The sequence below is a fragment of the Rhamphochromis longiceps genome, linkage group LG11, assembly GCF_057381845.1.
Source record: "Rhamphochromis longiceps isolate RC_006_pf linkage group LG11, R_longiceps_female_GT1.1, whole genome shotgun sequence".
Taxonomy (NCBI): Eukaryota; Metazoa; Chordata; class Actinopteri; order Cichliformes; family Cichlidae; genus Rhamphochromis; species Rhamphochromis longiceps.
The window spans coordinates 17074861-17097497 of record NC_140567.1 but is presented as its reverse complement, the minus strand read 5'-3'; the positions used below and the strand labels follow the sequence as shown (position 1 = coordinate 17097497).

General features: G+C 39.7%; 1 protein-coding gene across 1 annotated transcript in view; it reads right to left on the bottom strand.

Moving 5' to 3' along the window:
* Positions 1 to 22637, bottom strand: part of bckdhb (branched chain keto acid dehydrogenase E1 subunit beta) — a 67728-nt gene that overhangs the window by 40205 nt on the left and 4886 nt on the right. Inside the window, exons 4-8 of the mRNA XM_085422529.1 lie at positions 20059 to 20192; positions 17353 to 17508; positions 15397 to 15505; positions 8777 to 8874; positions 7437 to 7547 (exon numbers count right to left, since the gene is read on the bottom strand). Of these exons, the coding sequence (XP_085278655.1) occupies positions 7437 to 7547; positions 8777 to 8874; positions 15397 to 15505; positions 17353 to 17508; positions 20059 to 20192 (608 nt within the window). The remainder of the gene's footprint in view (positions 1 to 7436; positions 7548 to 8776; positions 8875 to 15396; positions 15506 to 17352; positions 17509 to 20058; positions 20193 to 22637) is intronic.

The following is a 22637-nucleotide window of genomic DNA, read 5'->3' as shown; positions in this document are numbered from 1 at the left end:
GCAGATCATTACATGAAGGAACCTTTAAAAAAAACAAAAACAAAAAACAAGCGCGTCCATGCTCACAGGTGTACACACGGGTGATCACAGCCACAAACTACACCCTTTTTGGCTCCTACCTCAAAGCACACTGTGTTCTGTTGATCTTATGTGCTGCACAATAATGTTTAACATTTAGTATTTACTGTCATATTCCCATATATCATTGTGATGTTGTTTATTCTATTACTCTTGTTCTCTTCTGCTTGTTTTCTTTTTTTCTTTCTCAGCAGGTGATCCAGGTGATCGATATATGCATTTTTTTTTTCTCTGCCCGTTCTGTTGGTTTTTGTCTTTTGCCCTTCTCCCCCGTCCCTCTTCTCAGCTGTTTCTCTTTCCCTCTTTCTTTCTCCCCTTCTTTCCCCCAGTCAAGTCTGTCCCATATTCAGCAAGTGAAAATAAAACAAGCAATAAAAGGTGAATCAAATGGACCATTACGGCAAAGCTGGGATGGTCAATTTGGTAAAGTAAATCCGTTGGGCATCTTTCTTTGCCTTTAGACAACAATTCTGATGGCAAAAGAGCCAAACAGGACAGGCCAAAAAATAAATAAATAAAAAATAAAAAATGAATAGCATAGATAGTATTGCAAACAACCCAGCACCAATACAATCACAGTTAGAGACCCACTTTCCAGTTCATAGCTCGCTTCCATTTTAGTAGTAGACTCTTAATAAGTAACTACTGCACCGCAGCCTCAGTTTGTCTACACATTTTATGGCTGACTGGCTGTTGCTGCAGATACTCCTCTCACAAACCAGGAGAGACTGGGTTCTCACAAGGCAACAGAGTTACTTGGTGTTATCCTCAGGCTACGGTACATGTTGACGGCAGCACTGGAGATGGGGGTGAACTAATAAGGACTGAATTCTTTCTTTAATTACCGTTTCGTTGTCTGCACTTGCCCTTGCTCCTCTCTGCTTTTCCAACTTGAAGCTAAAGCTAGGCGCTCTGTAAAAGGTGCTATTGTCCCCAGCATCTTGCCTCACTGATGCATTTGCAGTTTGTGGATAGCCTGATAGTCTTTGTAGTTTGATGCTCTTCATTACCTGTGCAAACTGGGTACTGTGCATTTTAGTTTTCCTTTTTGCCTCACTGGGGACAATATAGTTGGTACTGTTTTCTTTTTTGTTGTTTTTTCCCCACCCAAATTCTTCTTTCACTCTCACCCTGCATCCACCGTGTCGAGATTTGTTCACATCACAGGTTAACTATGATTTTAACGAAAAGCATTTCCTGAACCTCTATCGATTATTGCTATTCTGAATTCTTTTCGCCATAATCATGTCTTAAAACTCTGACATTCTGGCAGTACTAAAGATTGGGAAGTTAAGGAAGAGCCACTGGAAAACAGAAGAGAGAGGGGGAAAAAAACCCTTGTGGAGGTCCTTGGGGCATCCTAGGTGTACAGGCTGCTTCCTATAAGGACCTGTGCGTGAACCGAAGACTGAATTATAAACTGGCCTCGGTCAGTTCTTCACTGGCCGGATTCGGAGTCTGGAAAACCTCAGAATGAGGCTGAATCACCAACGGCGGACCAAAAGAATAATGGGAGTAGCAGAGATATTTTGTAAGCCTCCCAAGTGGCCAATTCAAACAAATGTAGGCCAGTGTAAGAACAGATGAAAATGTTGGCAAAATGCTCATCAGCTCAACAAGAAAAGCTGTTAATCAGTAGGGAGTAAAGCGGTCCACTTAGCAAGGAATCAGCAAGCTCTTATGTAGCATCTTTACACAACTCCACACGTGCGCTGCCCAAGCACGGCAGGAAGACTTTCCACAGAGTATCATCTGAGCCGTGGGTCTGGCAGACATAAACCAGCCATTTTGTTTATCCCTTAAAGAACGACTATTACATTTACTGGAACGCTTGAGACACTGGGACAAAATTAAATACACTCACTTTTTCTGTATTTTCATAGTAATTTCTACCCATGATTCCTTTTGTCAACAAGAGGCGTGAATATATTTATATCTGAGTGTAGCTGGTGGCTGCCTCAACAGATCCCTCGGGAAGAAAAAGGCATGTTTCTCTTATAGTATAGCTTTAAAAATTTCTACTTTGAAGACACATCGTGCTTCACTATATACGTGCACACTCAAAAAACGACTCACGGGCTATATATATATATATATATATATATATATATATATATAAATAAACCAGCTAACCACAGACTGCACATGCATGCACAAATCCTCCACTCAAAGGATACAGGGGGGGAAATGTGACTCATCGGACATGAGAAATTTTAATTGGCTGCCAACAGCTGGATGTGTGTCTGCAGCCTATCTCACTGCCTGCACATTCGCCGCTTCTCACGTCCAGTTAATAAGCAGCACAAAAGGGCTGGCTTTACGGAGACGCGAGGCTGCCGGAAAAGCTGGACACCAGGTGTACAATCTTTTGAATTAACAATGTCTTGGCTACTTCCTCTCTAAACTGAAGAACACAACTTGTCCTGAAAATTTATTTATCAGAAGAGAACACCCGTTTCAAAAGGCTCCAACGAATCTTAACTGTTTATTTACTGAACTGAAAACGGTTCCATCTCACAGTGCCTCGGTCAATGAAATGATAAAAATGTATTTTAAGACATCCCTTGTGTAGTAGAGTTTATCTTTTAGAGTCATGTTTTGTTAGTGTGATTTACCCGTGGGGGTTTCTCAAATGTGTTGAGAAATGTGAATCTCGTAAGAAATAACAACTAAAAGCCTAGTTGCATATCATATACAGAACACACTGTTCTCCATGCTTTACTATTTAACGTATATCGTATATATTACTTTTTCAACTTACAACTCTACATAATTAGGGAGAGAAACCTCTAATGGGTAGCATATATGATAGCTACTCAGCCCAAATGATGTCCTTTATGGAGTGCAAATTATTGTGGGGGTATCTCTTTTTGTATTACTTTTGTGTAACTCACCTTTTCCAAAAAAGCTACGCAGACAATAGAGTTCTTATAGGAGTGCTGTCTAGTGTGTGGCTCAATCAGTTTTTTTATGCTTTTACTGAGAGGGTGCAGGGGAGGTCAGTCAAAGGCTTCCCACCTGGGTCACTGATGGCCAGCCAAGCTAAGTCAGGAGGAGACCGTTTCAAGTTACCTACCAAACCTACCAAGACAAGGCTGTCCATCTAAACTCACAGGCCGAACAAGGAGAGCGCTGATCAGAAATGCAGCCAAGAGGCCCATGGTGACATGGCTGCAGAGATCTACAGCTCAGGTGGGGGAATCTGTCCATAGGACAACTATTAGTCGTGCACTGCACAAAGTTGGCCTTTATGGAAGAGTGGCAAGAAGAAAGCCATTGTTAACAGAAAACCATAAGAAGTCCCGTTTGCAGTTTGCCACAAGCCATGTGGGGGGCACAGCAAACATGTGGAAGAAGGTGCTCTGGTCAGATGAGACCAAAATGGAACTTTTTGGCCAAAATGCAAAACGCTATGTGTGGCGGAAAAACTAACACTGCTCATCACTCTGAACACACCATCCCCACTGTCAAATATGGTGGTGGCAGCATCATGCTCTGGGGGTGCTTCTCTTCAGCAGGGACAAGGAAGCTGGTCAGAGTTGATGGGAAGATGGATGGAGCCAAATACAGGGCAATCTTGGAAGAAAACCTCTTGGAGTCTGCAAAAGACGTGAGACTGGGGCGGAGGTTCACCTTCCAGCAGGACAACGACCCTAAACATAAAGCCAGGGCAACAATGGGATGGTTTAAACAAAACATATCCATGTGTTAGAATGGCCCAGTCAAAGTCCAGATCTAAATCCACTCGAGAATCTGTGGCAAGATCTGAAAACTGCTGTTCACAAATGCTGTCCATCTAATCTGACTGAGCTGGAGCTGTTTTGCAAAGAAGAATGGGCAAAGATTTCAGTCTGTAGATGTGCAAAGCTAGTAGACACATACCCTAAAAGACTGGCAGCTGTAATTGCAGCAAAAGGTGGTTCTACAAAGTATTGACTCAGGGGGCTGAATAATTACGCACATCCCACTTTTCAGTTATTTATTTGTAAAAAATGTTTGGAATCATGTATAATTTTCATTCCACTTCTCACGTGTACACAACTTTGTATTTGTCTTTCACGTGGAATTACAATAAAATTGATTCATGTTTGTGGCTGTAATGTGACAAAATGTGGAAAAGTTCAAGGGGGCCGAATACTTTTGCAAGCCACTGTATGTATAAAACCAAGCACCTATCCATGGAGTTTGCCTTTAAAAATAATAATGAAAGAATAGGATATTCTAAAATTGTCATTGAATTTGAGCATAGTGCTGTAACAGCAACAGCATAATGCTGTCAGTTGGTCAAATTTCTTTCCTCCAAGATATTTCACGATTGACTGCAAGTTATATTACTGCAAAGTGGAAGCATTTAGGAACCACAGCAGGGTTGTAGAGTGCACAAATGTCTTCGATGCTCTACCGACTCAATAACTACACAGTTTCAAACCTCCTCAGTATTAACATCAGCACAGAAACTGTGCACCAGCAGCTTCATAGGACATGTTTCCATGGCTAAGTAGCTACTGTAGGTGTCATATATAGGCCCACTACTTTTGTCCATATAGTGCATTTCTGGGATTTAAACTCACATAGACAAAACAGGTTTTTAACCAATGTGACTTTCTTTAAAAAAAAAATTTGGAGTCAACAACAAATGGACTGATCAAAGATTCAGCATCAAAGAGCCATTTATAGATATTATACTTAAACTAGTTCTGCATGGGTGGGTTGCAGTGTGACGAAACTTAGATGGTTGTGTGGATTGCAGCTCTGCTGATTCTCAGGCATTTAAACTCCTGCCAGCCCAGAGCAGCTGCACAGCGCCCAGTTTTTAGGGCACCACTTGTGAGGGGTTACTGAGGACACTCAGGGCACTGTACTACTGCCTGCTGTCACTGCCACAACAGTGAAAGCTTTCAACTGTGGGGTGTGTTTCTTTTTGTGCATTTTATAACATAAATAAGCAACAAAGTGTATGAAACTTTGAAGATTTCTATCTATAGTGTCACTCTGCTTTGTAGTATTGTCTCAAGACTGCTGAAGTTAGTTGATTTTTCATAAAACATAGTTTTAAGAAAGCTGAAAATTTCATTATTCTGTATATAATGCTAATTATTTTCCACATAAGCTCTTTTACACATTTGCTTGGTGAGTAAAAAAAGTCACTGGTTTGCATCCAAATTCCCTCTGAGGTTGGTATCAGGAAATCTGCCAAATCAAACATGCAGAACTACCAGCTGTGGTGACCCCTTGTGGTAAAGCAGATGCTGAAAGTAACTTTAGCTTAATTTTAATGCTAAAGATACTTTGCCTTTAAAAGTTGATTGAAAGCTAAAGGCTTTAAAATAAAGCTAAGTAATCTTTTGTAATATCAAAAGATCATTTGTTCCGTTAGCGCACTAATGAGTCGGCTAATTGTTTGAGCTCTAGCCAGTCCAATGAAATGTAAAGCATTTTAAATATATGCACAAAAGGCAGACAAACACAGCTTTAATTTAAATGCTAAAATCTATCTGTTAACACGTCTCCCATTCCAAATGAAAATAATGGCAGACATGTCTACCTCTGGATAACCAAAGGTCATCTCAGCATTGTGCCTTTGGCTCCTTTTATGCTTGAAATGAACAAGCCGTAGCATTTGGATGTCTCCGCAGCGTTGCATCTGCCACCTTTTATTTGTGATGGCAGGTGTTGCGTAAGCTACTTCCATTTGTTTTAGTTGTGAATAATGTACATCTGGCTATTTGCTTGCTTGTTTCTGATTAATTAAAAGATAAAATAAAAGCCGTTAATGCGTATTCCTGTGCATTAGTCTGGGTGATAATAATCGTGATTTGCACTGAAATTAATTCTGTGCCTTCGCTGAAATTTGATAATAGCCTGATTAAAAGGCTGTTTCACTGCTCATCCAGCAGAAGAGGCTTGAAAAAGAGACTTGCAACAGTGACTTTACTGCCAAATATGAAAGAAGGAACAGGCCCTGTGTGTGTGTGTGTGTGTGTGTGTGTGTGTGTGTGTGTGTGTGTGTGTGTGTGTGTGTTTGGGGAAATTGGTTTATGGGTTTGACAGATGTTTAAGGAATATTGGGTTGGAGGAAATGACAAGCAGAGATGTTGTTGACAAGCTCGAGGTGGCAGGCTTGGCATCAGGCCTGTTAAGCAGCACATAAACACACTATTCAATTTCATGGCAGTTGTTTTAATGGGGCACAAATTACAACAACAACAAAAAAGGAAAAAAAGAAAAATGAAAGAAAGATTGCATGGACTTGAGAAGCCCCCTTGAACAAACTGTAACCGACTGCGGCTCACTCCGAGTATTTCCGTGCCAACACAATGCTGCAGTCTCTGCCATCAGTTCAAATTGACTCCCTATTAAATTACTACCCTCCTACCACAGTTTCTTCCTGCCTTTTAAATGCTGGTTATAAGATATGCTTGGCAGCAGGCGCAGCCTGGTGCTTGCTGATGAAGGTGTATCTTTCAGCAGAGGAGCATGAAACTTGGATAATAAACATGCGAAATTAAACAGCTGGTGACAAACAAAGATGGTTTGTGATGTATTCAAGGACCATTGCAAAAGGCAGCAATCCGAGTGTCAAGAGGATGCATGATTATGAGTCGTGTCTCACTGCAAGGATCCTTAAGGTTTGACTTGACAGACATGCCTTTTTGTCTCTTCATAACATCAGACCCTCCCCAGCTGGTCTCCTGGTGGTTTAGTCTACAGGCGCTTTGCCCTTGGTGAGCAGGAAAGAATCTTTCTAGGCCACAATTCTCCAAACTGTCTTGTGTCATGCTCCTTCCTGTATTTAAAAGTAAATAAGGATGGAATACCCACTGGAAAGAAAGCTCCCTTCTCAAAGCCCGCCCAAATTAAATATTTTATTTTAGTGAGTGCCATAGCCTGTGTAAGGCTGAGGCAACATAAACTAGCAGTCGCGTCTTTCCAGCGGTAGAAGGGATCCTGTTTATCAGGAACCAAAGAAAACCACACTGCCCAGATGAACGTTGCCCAACTTTGTACCACAATAAACAAAGATCCAGTAGGAAGACGGTTCCTCTGACCAGCAGTATTTATGGCAAATGACCATCTAAATGAATAACAGATGTCAAAGTATTCAGCTTGAAACTCAAACGATATGATTCTTCAAATCTGATTATTTCCTGTTATTCAACAACTTTAATCATTACAGCTTTCATTTAACTGGCATTCTTTGTGCAGGACTGTGGACTGTGTTTTACATCTATTGCTCCACTATTATATATAATGCATTTATTCACTTACTTACAAAAAACAAGTGGCACCAAAATAAATGTTTGTGGTACTTTTTTTCAGTTTGCTCTGTTTGTGCTGTGTGCATGCATCTCTGTTACCTTGCAAACGGTTTCGATATCCCAGGGTAGGATGGTCTGTAGATCAATGACCTCGCAGGATACTCCCAGTTTTTCTTGAGCCATGGACGCCACCTCCTTCAGCACATGAATCTAAACAGGAAATGAAAAAGACTTTTCAGTCTGCCTTAAATTTGGTAACACTAAGTCTTACACTTAAAATAATGTGACAATAAAAAGGCATATTTTTATATTATCTCCAGATGCTGAAAACACTGTTGGTTTCTGAATGGAAAAACAAAAGCTTGTTCCTTTCCCACCACAATTCGGAATGTTTAGGAACTTGTTTACCGCTCTTTTGACCCATCCCAACTAAAAGCCAGCGCTTGACTAATAGTTTGTAACTTAACATTCATATTCACATCTTTGTAAGTGCTACTATGCTGGTTTACAGGTAGTAAAAATGCAATTTCATAATAATGACAATAATTTAAGAATTGCCTTTTATTTTACTTTCAGCTAAACCAATATTGCACCCGATTCAGAACAGACTAACAAAAAGAAAGCTGAATGTGAAAAGTCACAAGAAAAAGAAAAATAGGCGTAGAAATCGTCCTGCCTCATCAATTCATCACTGTAGTGTCTGGGTTCACTGAGTCTGTGTTTACTGGCAGCCATTTTTTCCCCCGATTGCTTCCAAACAAGAATTGCTGTGATAAATCTGAATGATCGCAACTACAATAGTTGTCAGCAGATGTGCCAGTTTGAAAAAATAAAAACAAAAACACAACTTCAACTGCTGTTTAGAGAAAGGAGAATCATGTTTTCCTCTACTTTACTAGATCCTCTTTCCTCCCTATCCACCCTTCAGTATTAATAGTTAGACAGTTTCCTTCAGCACTGTCCGACCCTCCCCCTGCCACGCTTGAAAGTACATGATGCCCTGGATAAGCCTGTTAAAGTGGCTGGGTACAATCGAAGTCAGGGATGACTCCTGTTGAGTTACAGGCATCTTTATATCAAGCTGAGGAACATAAAATCTCACATGTGAAAAGAAAAAGGCCACAATGGAAAGTGTGCAGCAGACATGTAGTGTTAATAGAGAATCATCGACAGCCTTGATGTCGTGGAGAAGTCTGGGCAGATATGGTCTCTCAGGCTGCCTGCTGAGAGACCTTGCTGGGACACAAAGGGGGGCTAGGGAGAGACTTAGAGTTAATCCACTGCTACCCTCCCCGGGTTTAAATGTCATTTAGTGAAAATGAAACTTGGACCCTCCTATATTCCTGTGGCCATGGAAAATGAGTCAAAGATAGACTATAACATTGAAACTGCTTGGGTAACCTGCTGAGAGTGTGTCAATGATGAGTGTGATTGCCTACCTGCGTTCCCCAGGCAACCAGAGTGACATCACTTCCTTCCTGTAGGACCTCAGCCTGTGAGAGTGGGATGGTGTAAGGGTCCTCGGGAACCTGCTCCACTGAGAAAAAACAAAACATACACATTCAAAACCTCTACAAAATGTAAAATGAGCAACAACAACAAAAAAAACATTAATTCATCATTTCACTATGAAGTCTGAGATTTTTAGCTAAAATACTCCAACTCGAACTAAGCGTGCCTCTAAATGACAGACCAGATGACAAACTGATCAAATAACAGACCTTCAAAAACAAAACAAAAAAAAGATCCCTGCTCTTGAACATTTTATCTGGCTCACTTCAAATGCTTCTTTAGGCTTTTTCCAGAACCTCATCTCTCACCACAGCCAGTGTGCTTTTATCAGCACAATCTAATGCATGAGCTAATGAGATCCTCTGCCAGCTATGGGCTTGTAACTCTGATTAATCTTGACAACAACACATTGGGATGGGGTATCAATCAGAAAAGGGGCCACAAACGGAATATCAGCCCAAAAGAGGGAGCCTCGCAGCCAGGCCCTCTTTGAACTCAAGTCCAAGACAAAGTGCATGTAAGTATATGGTTTGAATAAAAGCTATTAAAGTCGTGGAAAACATTAGCACAGTCATGGAATTTATTATAACGCAAAAACTTATCATAAACTCAGAACTGCCATCACTTTCAAACAAGCGGCTTATTAGCAGTATTTATACTGCACAGATGCAAACATTGAACCTCTAAATGTAGCATTTACTGTCTTTGAATCTCATTCACCATCTTGGTTTTGGCTCCAAAGTTTGCACAGCGTACAGGATCTTAAAGTGTGAGTGGATCTTGGAGAACGTGAACTACTAAAAAGCGTTCCTCAAAGGCAACACAAAAAGTTAAAATTGCAATTAGGCGGAGTAATTGTGCTCTAAGGAGATGCTGAGTTTGAGACCTTTCTGGAAACCTTGAACGGCTTCCATGATCCTTTAGAGCCTACGAGTTGTTAAAGGAAAGAAAGGCTGCCCATCCCAACGACTTTGATGAATTATGTGCGACTCTCCTGTTTAGGCTTCCAGACGAGACAGAAAATTGGCCAATTGAGTGGAAAAATAGCCTTTTTCAGAAAGTTAAACCTGAATTATGAAAACTGGGTTACGGTTTAACAAGTGGAATCTTAGGTCCTTGCAAACCAGTATAACCTCAATGGGGCAAATGAGTGGTTTTTGTCCTATTGGAAGCAAAAAATTAGAGGCCCCAGCAATCAAAAAACATGACTTCATAATCGAGCAGAGATCATTAGAGGCATGTTGCACGAGAAGCTGGTTTGCTCTGCTCCTGTAGGAAATGAAAATAACCCTGCACATGCTACAGCTAAAATACCCCTCAGTGTGAAGCCGACAATGGATTTGTCACAATGTAACATGAGGCGGTTTGATGTGTCAGTCACAACGGCGGCCTTACTAGGTCACTCCCAGTGCAACACCCCAGAGTTTTTCCTGCATGTTTAACCCTAACTCTGGGATGCAATAACCAGGCATCTCAATGTGAATGTAAAAAAAAAGGTCTGATTTGCTATGTGCAGCTTGATACACTGTCTACACTCCTGCACGATGAATTCCAAATACCCACATGCACTATGGCTTCATGTGTAATGGCCTAGGCATGTCTGAAAACAGCTGTAAATAATATTAAAGTAAAGGCCACTTTACTTTAAGATCACTTTGACAGCAGCAATGTCCTGCATTCAGGACAGAGAAGGGGTAGAAAACTATTAGCTAAAACTATGGTGCATGCAATGATGGTAGGGCTGGGCGATATGACCCAAAATTCATATCTCGATATTTTTTAGCTGGATGGCGATATAAGATATATATCTCGATATTTTTTTTAAAGCCATAAAGTAAGAACAAAAAGAGAGTTCTTAGTCAAATCTGTGTCCCAGATGTCACACAGGCACTTCTATTAACATACAGCATAGACGTACATGAAAAAAAAAAATACTCAAAAATAAATTATGAGCATTTATTAAATAATAATGCTCCATAAATAAAAGAAAACTATGTTGTTTTTGTGCATAACAAAGAGCTCACAATTGTGCATACTGTTCCCAACTTCTACTGCGTGACTGACAGCCTGGAGTTTGAAATCTGCTTCGTAACCATGTCTCTTAACAGGTGCCATTTATGGTCCTTATACACACACAATACGGTAATATTACGTTGAAGCACAGTACGTATTACTACGCGAGGCTCCTCGGTACCCGTAATGCTCCGACAATCCATCAAGCGGTGCAGCTCCGTAGCTTGCCAAAGTCGTACTAAAACATTTTTTGACAGATTGCTGAGCGCCGTGTACCACATTAAATCTGTTTGCGGTCATCAATCACAACCAGAATTCATACAAAAGGCGCGCTGTCAACTTTTGAGAAAATGAAAGGATTTTAAGCCGTGCATGGCGTTAGCGTGGTTAGCTCGTTAGCACGTTGACGCCGTCCAGCCCCACGCACAGGGCGATGCACAATAACTCGTTAACGGAGATTTGCCGTGTCCATCTTGTGGCTGCAGGTGAAGCGATGGGGGAGTTGTGTTCAGTTAAGGAGAGAGGCGAGGTCGAGTAACGTTGCGTAAAGTCAAAAGTGGACGAAAGAGGGGCAAACTTGTGGCCCCACAACTATAATTATAACGTAACATAGACTATATCGATATATCGCCCAGCCCTAAATGATGGTACAGCTGATTTTTAAGTGCCTCTTACATGCAGATGATAAAGGATTCAGGAAGTTTATTCATGCAGGCCCATATGACAGAGAATATGCATGTTCTTTTTGTTTTCATATTATAATTTATATTTAATTGTGTTGTGGTTTCCAGTGTTTTGTGTTGTTTCACTTTAAATTTGTAAAAGGAAAAAGCTGAAAATTTAAATAGTTAAGTTGAAATGTGAATAGTTGATTTTTTGTATTATATGATTTATTTATTACATTTTATGTGGAGTGAATAAATAAAAGTATATTTACGATGGCCCCTACAGACAAAGCACATACAAACTTCAAATCACGTACGAACTCTGAAGCACGTACAAACTCCAAAACACGTAAAAACACGTACAAACTCCGAAGCACGTACAAACTCCAAAACACGTACAAAAGACAACAGAAGTGCTAGCCAGCAAGTACCAACGACCGGATTTGGTGTGTGGTAATAACAGGTAAATTTTTATTTTTTATTTTTAATTATTTGACTAGATACGAATGCTTGTGTATAAATACACAAACAATACACATATGCTTTCATGCTTTCAATTGTGTAATTTAAGTGATCTAGGTAGCTCTATTTTGGAAGTTCAGTTCATGCTAGAAATGTGTTTTGGAGTTTGTATGTGCTTTTTGGAATTTGTACGTGTTTTGTCTCTAGGGGCCACCGCATATATTTATTTATATATAAACATATATAAATAAAACCGCAAATTTTTTTTACATTGGTAATTCCTTTTGTGCATAATTTTATATTATTGTTAATAATAAATTAATTAAAGCAACAAAACAACCTGAAGAGCCGGTTCGGAGCCAAAACAGCCGGCTCTTTTTAGTGAGCCGAACCGAAAGAGCCGGTTCTCTAAAAAGAGCCGGAAATCCCATCACTACAGTCCAATAACCAATGATAGGCGATATTATTCGCACAGGCGCAGACTTTTTGATGGGCGGAGCAATGTGATTATGCTTGGACTGATTTGCGCATTTAGAATTTATACGTTTTGTTTGGAGGGAATATTTTACCTTCTTTTCTTGTTTGTTTCAGTATTAAAATAGCTACTGTTTGGATTATTAATTTATTTATTTATTTGAGATGCGCCAAATCGCACAAAGACTTAACTTTATATCTGAAATTTTTTTAAATGTTGGCTGGAAGAGACATTTTGATTTTTAACTTACTTTTTGTTTAATTTTGTATTTGTTGTTTGGTCGAATGTATAAGACAGATAAACACTGGACAGGCCTTTAAACATGGGTATAATGGAAAAAAGAAGCCAGTTTCTCTTTGTTTTCTGCCCCACCCATTATGGGTTTTTTTTATATTTAAACAAAATGGGGTGGGGGTTTTTTTTTGGGGGGGGGGGGGGGGGGGGGAGCTACTGTCTTTGTTTCTGTTATGAGTTTGAGTAAATGAATGGCTTCATTTGGGCACAGTCTGAGGAGGGTCCATTTGCTCGCAGTTGGAAGAGGGTGCCCTTAACACAACGCTTCTCTTAGCTTCAACCAACATTATTAGCAAAATTACTCATGGGCACATAAATAAATAAATCGCTCTTGTAAAAATGATCTGCGGAAGGCTCGGCAATATCTCTCTTTTTCCATACACTATCTCACCGATCTACTATTTCGTCAATCCCACAAGAGGCAGACAGCATCAACAGTGAAATAATGCAAACAAAAACACCTGCCTTCTTCCTGGCTACAGTTATTGATGATAACTGATTTTATTAACTACATAAATCTGAAACATGACACATGTATTACACTCTTATATCCCTTATCAGTCATTTGTCAGTAAGTAGCTATAGCTCTGAGGTATTAAAGCCATCAATAATGATGAAAGTAAGCTTGAATCTGCTTTTATACATTTTGTTTTGTGCATTTCGTATAAAATCAAGGATAAACATAAATTAAGAAACAGAGTTTACTAGGGCAAAAGATTTCAAGTCCACCACAACTCTGTATTTTACTTTAAGGGCATAATCATGTTGTAAGTTCTTATCATTTGTTCTCCTTAGATTAACTGATTATTTTAAATTGTCTGTATGTTTGAATAAACGTGTTAGTTGTTATCTTTCAGTCTGTGTTAACTCTGTGATGGACTAGCGACCTGTCCAGGGTGTATCCTGCTTTATTTTCTGTAATAGCTGGGACGAGCTTCAGCTCCCCATGACCCTGAACTGGATAAGCAGTTACAAATAGACAGACTGATAATCTATCTCATGGTCATAATAGGCCACTGACTTTGTAATAAAAAACTGCACTGCTTTAAAGAAAATGTATGTATACTTTTAAACACAACTTAAACTAGTAACAGTAAATCCTAATTTATGAAAAATTGACATGCCACCACAGCTGACGCTCAGACAACAATCAGCTCTATCACAAGTGGACAAGGCCAATAAAACTGCCCATACAAGCACATTGTTGAAATAAATCACATGTTATTGAAGATCTAGTAACTAATTCACCCCCTTTTTTTCCTTGAAGAGAAAGAGTGCAGTTTCAACAGTATGTTTCAGTTTTTCCACATTCACTCGGTTTACGCTCATTACAAAGAAACACTGCTGTCGTAACTCAACGACATGACTCCTTACTTCAGTGTGGTATGGCAGCTGTGGGTGATGTCTTTGTCATTAAGAAGGCTGTGAGACTAACAATAATTCTGGTCTGTACGTCGAATGAAACAAACCCTTTAGACAACCAGTGAGCCATTCAATTTCTCCCACCGCCACACTTAACAAAGCCATCAAGCCCCAACTGGACTCTTCGGCAGGCTGGTTCTGCACTAGTTGGTATCGGTGGTTCTACACCACTCTGCTGAGATGCTTTGTATACTCTAAACAGTGATGACTGAGCTCAGCAGATTTTATGAGAGAATATTATGAGAGAAAACTTTAGAACTGATTGAGTTTATACATGGACAGAGAAACGAAAGAAATATATTGGCCATTGTGTTAGCCTAATAACGAAGCTAAATAAAATGATAGTCCATTAAATATTCCATTTTAAAATCGTGTAGGAAATCCTTGTCCAAATTGTGTATGTGTGATTGCTACCATATGGACCAATCACAACTGTTGTGGTCTGCGTTACCGCCTCATGAACTTACATTTTTGGAGAAGTACATGTCAGGCTGTGTAAGCAAACATAGATCAAATAGAATGGAAGCTATTAAAATGCCTTATCTGTGTTGCGACAGCCGTTTTTACTAATGCCCTTCGTTACAGTATGAACTACTCAGAAGAAGAAAAAAGCATACCTTTTTTAATAATATGACCTGATTCATGTCAAAGCAGAAAACACTTAAAAAAAATAAAAACATTTTCTTAAAGTCTGTCGGTACAAGTCAAGTCTTTAAAAATTCATCTGTCTTAATTCTTGGAAATCAAATGACCAACATGTGGACGAGGCAGTGCTGTTTTACAGCAGCTTTCAACAACTGTTAACAGTTTATTATGGTATTGCTGGTAATGCTGGACACTGTTTACCCCGGCAGTGTTCCCAAGGCCACGCTGGCCTTGGGGCTTTTTCATGCTACCCCTAAACACTGCACCCAAGGAGCGGAGGGGGGAGCGAGTTCAGCTCGCCACTGTCAACACTTCACAGACCATTTAGACGGCCTGCTTCACACTTGTGGCCCAGCTGATCTCAGTCACATTGTTTGTAGTCAGGCACATTGTTTGTTTGTCTAGCTTCGCACCTCTAAAGAGGGAGAACATTTGCTTTTCATAAAGAATCCAAGCAGAAGGTTGAGGGGGGAAAAAAAAAAAAAAAGCTGAGAGGACAACTGAACAAACATCAACAAAGCTTCAGTCGTGTGTTGATTTTACAGTAACATTTACACACAAACCAGCTTACCTGCTGCTCTGTACAGAATCTTCGGCTCAAAGAAAATGCATGGGTTCTTGTCAGCAATGCAGGAGAGGAGCAGCCCTTTGGCCTGAATTGGACTACGAGGTATTACAACCTGAGAAATAAATGACATCTGTTAGGCCAAAGAATATAATGAACTGACCTTAATGTTCCCTATTAAACAGAATGGAATATTTAAACGTTTAAATCGGTTTCACATTTCGACTGTAGAGAATATCATCATATAGTCCAACATGCTTTAAACTGATACCCAACTATACAAACTTAAACGCATACAAAAAGTGGTTTCAAATGAATTGCGGTGTTTTGCCCATTCTCTAATCGAGAATTGTAAGGTTCCAGATGTTTTATACTAAAAGATCCAATTGTCTCACTTTTATTTCAGGCGTGCTGCTTTAGCCTGCCTACTGACGCCCTGTATCGACAAGCCACTTTGCAACTCACCTACTCCTCTTTTTCATTCTGGATCTGATTTAATCAGTATCACATCTGCTGATATTGACATCTGCTTTGTTTTGTCTTGCTGTTCTTGCTGCCTCTGGCTCACAGGCAAGTATGCTCAACCCACTGTATGCATTCTACACGTGTGCTTGAAAGTGTAGTTGCATCCCACAACCGAGCCATGCCGCCCAATGCATGCTACTGCACACTACAGTGGTTCTGCTGTACTTAAGGCAAAATCCAGGTTTAACTGCAGCACTGTGTATTTACCAGAGCTAAATCATTTCTGTGTATTGAGACCGACCCTCAGAGGGAGGGAACCGGGCTGATTATGCACAAGGATTTATCAGTTTGTGACCTTATACTGGAAGACCCATTTATTACTCACAGGGGATGAACTGCAGCTGTAAACTTTACAGACCTCAGATGGAAGTATATGAGAAAACTCCTGGATTAAAAGTAGTTGCACTGACAGTATCACAGGACTGATGAATAATTTCATTCCTCAGGCCCTTTTCACACACACACATACAGATGCTTTGTTCTCTACAAGAACACACAAGAATTTCAAGTAAACTTGTTTCCCTTTGTCATTATGGCGTGTTATAGTTTGAGGTGAAAAATGAATTTAATCCATTTTGGAATAAGGCTTTAACATGACAAAACGTGGAACAAATGCAGCATTGTGAATACTTTCCGGATCCACTGTAAGACATCCCCTTTATTCTACTCCTCCACTGTTGTAGTGATCTGTTTCTATAGTTTTTGCTTTCTTTAAATGCCCATAGCTGCCAGTCATATAATTCTGAATGGCAGAGATGCTAGCCTCAGTGATGAGCCTTGCCTCTTATGCTGCTTACTTTCATTTAGCTGACTGAAGAAGAAAGAAACCCAAAAAAGTGATGTGTGCAAATGTTTTCAAGTGGAGTTAGGAGGTGGCAGAGCTGAGATGAACTAGAGGTTCTACTGAAAACTGCATCACTACCTGCATCAGATATGCCAAATTCAAACAGTTCAAAAATGGCAGCAGAAACTCAAAAACATTAGTAGAGAGGGTAAAGAAGAGGTGCAATTCAAAGCAAAAATGTGGGTGCTCTGTTCTGAGCACCATTTCTTTGGAACACCGTAACTCTTCGACTGCACTTGAGGCAGGATCACAACATTATTGTTGGTTTTCCTCAGGCCAGTTCATATCCCCCTCCATCTCAGCACTTCTAGTGTAAGTAATCTAAACTGGACAGTTTAACTTATACTGTTTTGACTGTTGTGAAAAATTTGGAAATAATTTTTAATTGCATCACCACTGATGATGGTGCAGGAAAAGTTATAAAAATAATGAAATAACTAAAAATACAAAGAGTAATGATCAGCCTATTTACAACTTCTATATGGTTTTGCTAGTAGACTTTCAAATTCTGCTTTCAGGTGAGAGATGAAATTCAGATTAAACGCCCACAAATGTCTAAAGGAAATGCATATACAGTGAAGCAGTGGACTGACCTTGAGGCCCGGGCAGTGAGCAAAGAAGGCTTCGGGACTTTGAGAGTGGTAAAGGGATCCATGGCCGACGCACCCCCACGGAGCCCGAATAGTGAGGTTGCCGCAGTCGAACATGTTCCCTGAACGGTAGCGGTACTTGGCTGCTTCGTTGACTATCTGGAAAGTGATAATAATAATTTAGATTAATGCACCAGCAAATTAGTCCAGAACATAGTCATGTAAACATAAGGGAAACTACTTTGCAAAAACATCCCAACAAAAACAGAGCACTTTCTTTGGTTTCTGTGAATAAAGACCTGGCTTCATGTGTGGAGGCATTCTCTCTGCTATTCCCCTTAAAGATATTAAAACGTCACTTAATTTTTAACGAGCGCCATCACCTCAAGTGTCTTTGGTTTCTTTTACATCTACAGTTTCAGACACTGGGCTTCCACCAAAAAGGTGTCCCAAATTTTCCCTCCCCGAAGCTCAGGTGGACTGTTAATTCGCCTTTTACTACTCTCTAAGGTCAGTTTGGACTCCATCGTGTTAAGTGAGAGCGCAGAAGGCGAGAGGGATCCCAGTCAAGGCCCGACACCAGATTTAATCTACTGTTTGTCTGCGTCACAATAGGAGGGTCTTAAAAACTGGCTCCACAATCGCATATTTTGTTTCATGTCGCCTTGACATAGCAGCGAGACTCGCATTTATCTTGTGGAGGGCAAGAATACACAGGATGACACTGGTGTCAACATATATGCATGGTTAAACAGCAGCACTGCCCAACGTGCTGCTAAGTGTGTTAACGTCACATTAATCTTCTGTAGCAAAGCTTTGAAGCAGGGGGTTGTTTAAAGGGCTTCTTTTGTTCTGCTGATGTTTCTGTACAAGGCTGTAGAAATATTAAATAACAGACATTCAAGGTCTGCTGCAAGAAATATGCAGAACAAAGGAGATAGAAGCTAAATATGAAAAGCAACGAGTAAAAGGTTCATTTTTCCCCCATTCTGTCTGTCTTTGCTTGAAGCTTCTAAAGATATTGAGTGAGAGACGTATGCGAGGATGCTGACTGTCAATCACAACAACAGTTACTTCGAGGTGTTTTATATTGTAAAGTAAAGTAAAACAAAGAAAGTAAAGTAAGTAAGGTACTCTATTTGATTTATATGAATTCTTTAAGTTAAGATGAGGCCTCGTTATCCAAGACCTTACATGTGATGAGAAGGACTTTAAATTATGTTCTGGATTCAGAGCTAATGAAGGGAAGTTAATATGGGAGAAATATGGGTGCCACTAGGAACACTGAGAATACCACTAGGAATGCAAATGCAAACGCAAACATGATCACATCCAAGACTTTTAGGCGTCAATTTGAAGATTCAGCAACACTTTGTCTGTGACAACAGCAGAGCTGAGACCTGCAAAAGGTAAACACAGCATGTACCCGTACCACAAGAAGGTATATCAACTGCTTATCTGTAAACAGCCTTCTAATTTCAAATTTTAGCTGCCAAGATAGATAAAAATTTAAACCTCACATCAAATTCAGCACATGGATATTTACCCATTAACAGGTTTTCTAACCTGAACAAGTTACAGGCTTGATTCAGAGACCTCCTGTAACCCAGGTTTCTCTTGTGTTACAAGGATTTAAAAAAAAAAAAAAAAAAAAAAAAAAAAAAAAGCTTCTTCAGGATCTATTGTACATCCAAACTACTATACAGAACATCTGAACACCAGAAAACAGATCAAGCAAGCAGGTACTTGTTTCTGTTACTCTACATCACGGGTGTCAAACATAAGGCACGGGGGCCAGAATCGGTCTGGTAAAGACTCCAATCCGGCCCACTGGATGGCTTGGGAAATTGTGAAGAAGTGCATAGTTTTTCAACTTTTTGATATTGAAGTTTCACAGCTTTTCCGACAGATAAAGAGCTCCTCACTGCCATTCATACTAAATACTAATTAAGTTATAAATTAACAATTAAGATTCTTTATTTGTCCTTGTAGAAAGATTTAATGACATTTGTTGGTGGATTAATGTAGTTAAAAAAAAAAAAAAAACAGTAATAAAAACAACTACAAAAAAGTCATTAAAAAAAACACCTATATGCAAACAACAGGAATACATATACAAACATTGTCTTGACTGTTATGGCAGTAAATAAAATACAGAAAACTTATTTTGGTTACTTACAGAATTGCAAACAATCCAATACTGTACATGGAAATGACAGAAAAGTTCTTATTTTCCACCATCTACTCTAAAAAAGGTCTAATTTCTATATAATCTATATATTTATTTATTTACAGTGGGTCCATTTTTCATGATTTAGCAAAAACTTTTTTAATTTAAATGTAAACTCTTTTTTTCACACTACAGACTGCATGCAGGCCACAATGTAAAATGAATGTGAGATTTCTGCTCAGCATCACAGACATCACTTACACTTTTTAAAAATTCATGCTAATCCAAAAACAACTCAGGCTTCAGACTGTAACCATTGGAATGGGTTTAAAATTATTTTGGTAGCAGTCTGAAAATTTCATGTGCTTTTTTCCCCCAGTACGTATGAAATCACGAGAGCTTAAAAAATACTGAAAAAAAAAAAAAAAAAAATACAGCAGATTTTTAAAAAACAGACAGTTCCTTCATGGACATGTTGATATTTCTGGACCTGTACGAATACTCACATTACTTTGTCACAGAGCAAGGCAGCGCCATACCTGGTCAAAAGCAGGAAAGATGTAGTCAGCAAACTGGATCTCAGCGATGGCTGTGGCACCAGCGACAGCTACACCAATGCCAAATCCCACAATCCCCTGCTCACAAAGAGGAGTGTTGAAGACTCGGTCCTTACCTGGTGACAAGAAAAAATTAGGAAGGTAACACACACACACACACACAGAAAAAAAATAAGTTCTCACTGAGCTTTTAAGGTTTCAGGATTGCTGGATAATGCATTGATTCAGAGAAATTTCTGAGACTTTTCACACCTGACTGAGGAGATCCCAGAGAAACCCACCGTTACAATGCCATGTGGTCCTAAAATAAATGAACTGAGAAGCTGATGACTTCTCCTGAGCTGTAACTAACCAAACCTGCAACAAACACACAACCCCCATGGAGGAAAAACAGGAAAGAAAAAAAAAAATACTATTTTGCAATCTCCACCCTATAATCTGAGAAAGAACCGCAAGAGTGTTGCACTAAATTTGGGCTGAGAATGTTATTTTTTGCTCTCATCTTTGTGTATTTGCCAGCCCAGTGCTTTTTCTGTTTCTCTGGGAAGTGTGCTTCTCAGCAGCGAAACTCTGCCCTTATGTGCCCTCTGGACTCACAAAGTTCAATTAGCAACCACGGCACCAAAACCAAACCCCCACCCCCACCCCTCAGAGGAACACACAATTAAGTGATCAAAATTTAGTGCCTCGCTGCTCAGACTGAGGCCGACCTCAAAAATGAAAAAAAAAAAAAGCAGCCTCATGTGAAAGTGACAGTAAATAACGTGTGTGAGCTTCTGTGTCATCAAAGCAATCAGTAGTAAGTAATAACACAAAAAAGCCTCCACACACACACACAAACACACATCAAGTGATGCCAAAATAACTCTGTTGTGTTGCTGTTTGTGCTTCGTGAGTCTAGAATGCAATTTTAAATAGACGACATGGAACTTTTATAGTCAGCTGTCTGACACCCACACTGCATTCAGTGCAACGGGCTAAACGGGAGTGAGAGGAGAGCTAGTGCGCTGTAGCTCTCACAGCAATCAAGCACAGGCAGCCAGAGGTGGAAGGAGTGATCACTGAGGTGAATGCATCGGTCTCGTAAAAAGCCATTCATATGGAGTCCGCCCTGCATTACCCCTCTGTTGTGTGTAATGGCAGCGGGGCAGAGGTGTGTGCCATCCTTTTCAGTACAGAGAGGAATAAAAACAGCTTTGCTCTCGTCACTGTACACAAGGATGAGATGGAAAATAATGATCCCTTTCCAAAAGGTCAACACTTCTGACGTCAATGAAAACAAAAAGGCAGCGCCCGCTACTGTAGGGTGCGTTTGAGACTTCTCGCCATTTCCAGGCTGCATACAAATATCCACCGAAAATGTAAACAAGAAAGGAAATCTATTGACATCCAATTAGCCAATCAGCCTTGTGAGAAACGAGGAAAACAATTAAATTCTGTTGCTGCACACACACAGTCAGTCTCCACGCTTGTGTTATGGAGTGGCAGAGTTTAATGGAAGACAGTGTGAGTTGCTATTTGGGTGCTGTTGCCATGTCATTAGACATTTGTGTACCCAAACAGATTTACTACTATGGTGGTCAATGATACAACCAAACCAAAGTGGTCATCTTCTTTTAAATAATACGTCATAACTGAATGACACTGTGGAGACAAAAAAAAAAAAAAAAAAACAAAACTTTTTTTCCTCCTTTTTAAATGCCAAACTACATTTTTCTCCACAGGTTGAAACTGAAAAAAAAAAATAAACTTTACCATGCAGGACAGCCAAATGCAGAGCATTTCCACCAAGCTGTTTTTTTATTAATGTGCCTTTTATTCTAGAACACAAGTAAATAATTTTAATACTTGGCTTTAATGTAAATTCCATCTGTCATCAAAACCAGAAACAAATGCAAACATGCTAAGTCACGAAGCATGTGGCCTAACTGTCCACTGAAACTCGAACTGCTCCAGTGGAGTCGCAAAACGTAATGGCAGGGGGGGAAAAAAAAAAAAAAAAAAAAAAAAAAAAAAAAAAAAAAGAGTCAAAGGGGGCCTGCGAGGTGATTCTAACCTTCCTAAAATCAGTGCTTTAAACAAAACAGAAACGCCAAGTTTCCCACATTGCTTCAATTTATTCGCTTGAGGTTTGATTGGCACTCTTTTAATTAAGTCATGTCTTGTTCTGCGGTGGCCCACGAACAGCATCTGTGTGGAGAATTAGCTCCACCAACTGTTTCTCTGTGTGGCCAACTCTTAATAGTCATTCAACTCAAATTCAGGGAAGACATATTAATTAGTGTTGGCCTTTGAAGATTTTCTTGATATTTAATTAAAATATGTACTGCTTTTGGTTGGAAACTTGACCACAGCCTGAAAAGCACAAGAATAAAAAACAAAACAAAACAAAAAACAAGCTCAGCAGCTTCTTCAGTTTAAGACCAGGCAGACATTGCCTCATTTTAACCACGAATTAGTCACAGAACTTAGACTCTGCAGGCTCAAATTCGATTTGTCATTCAACACAGTCTGCAGGGGGCTCCCTATCTCAGTTTTCCCACAATTCAGCATTAATTAAC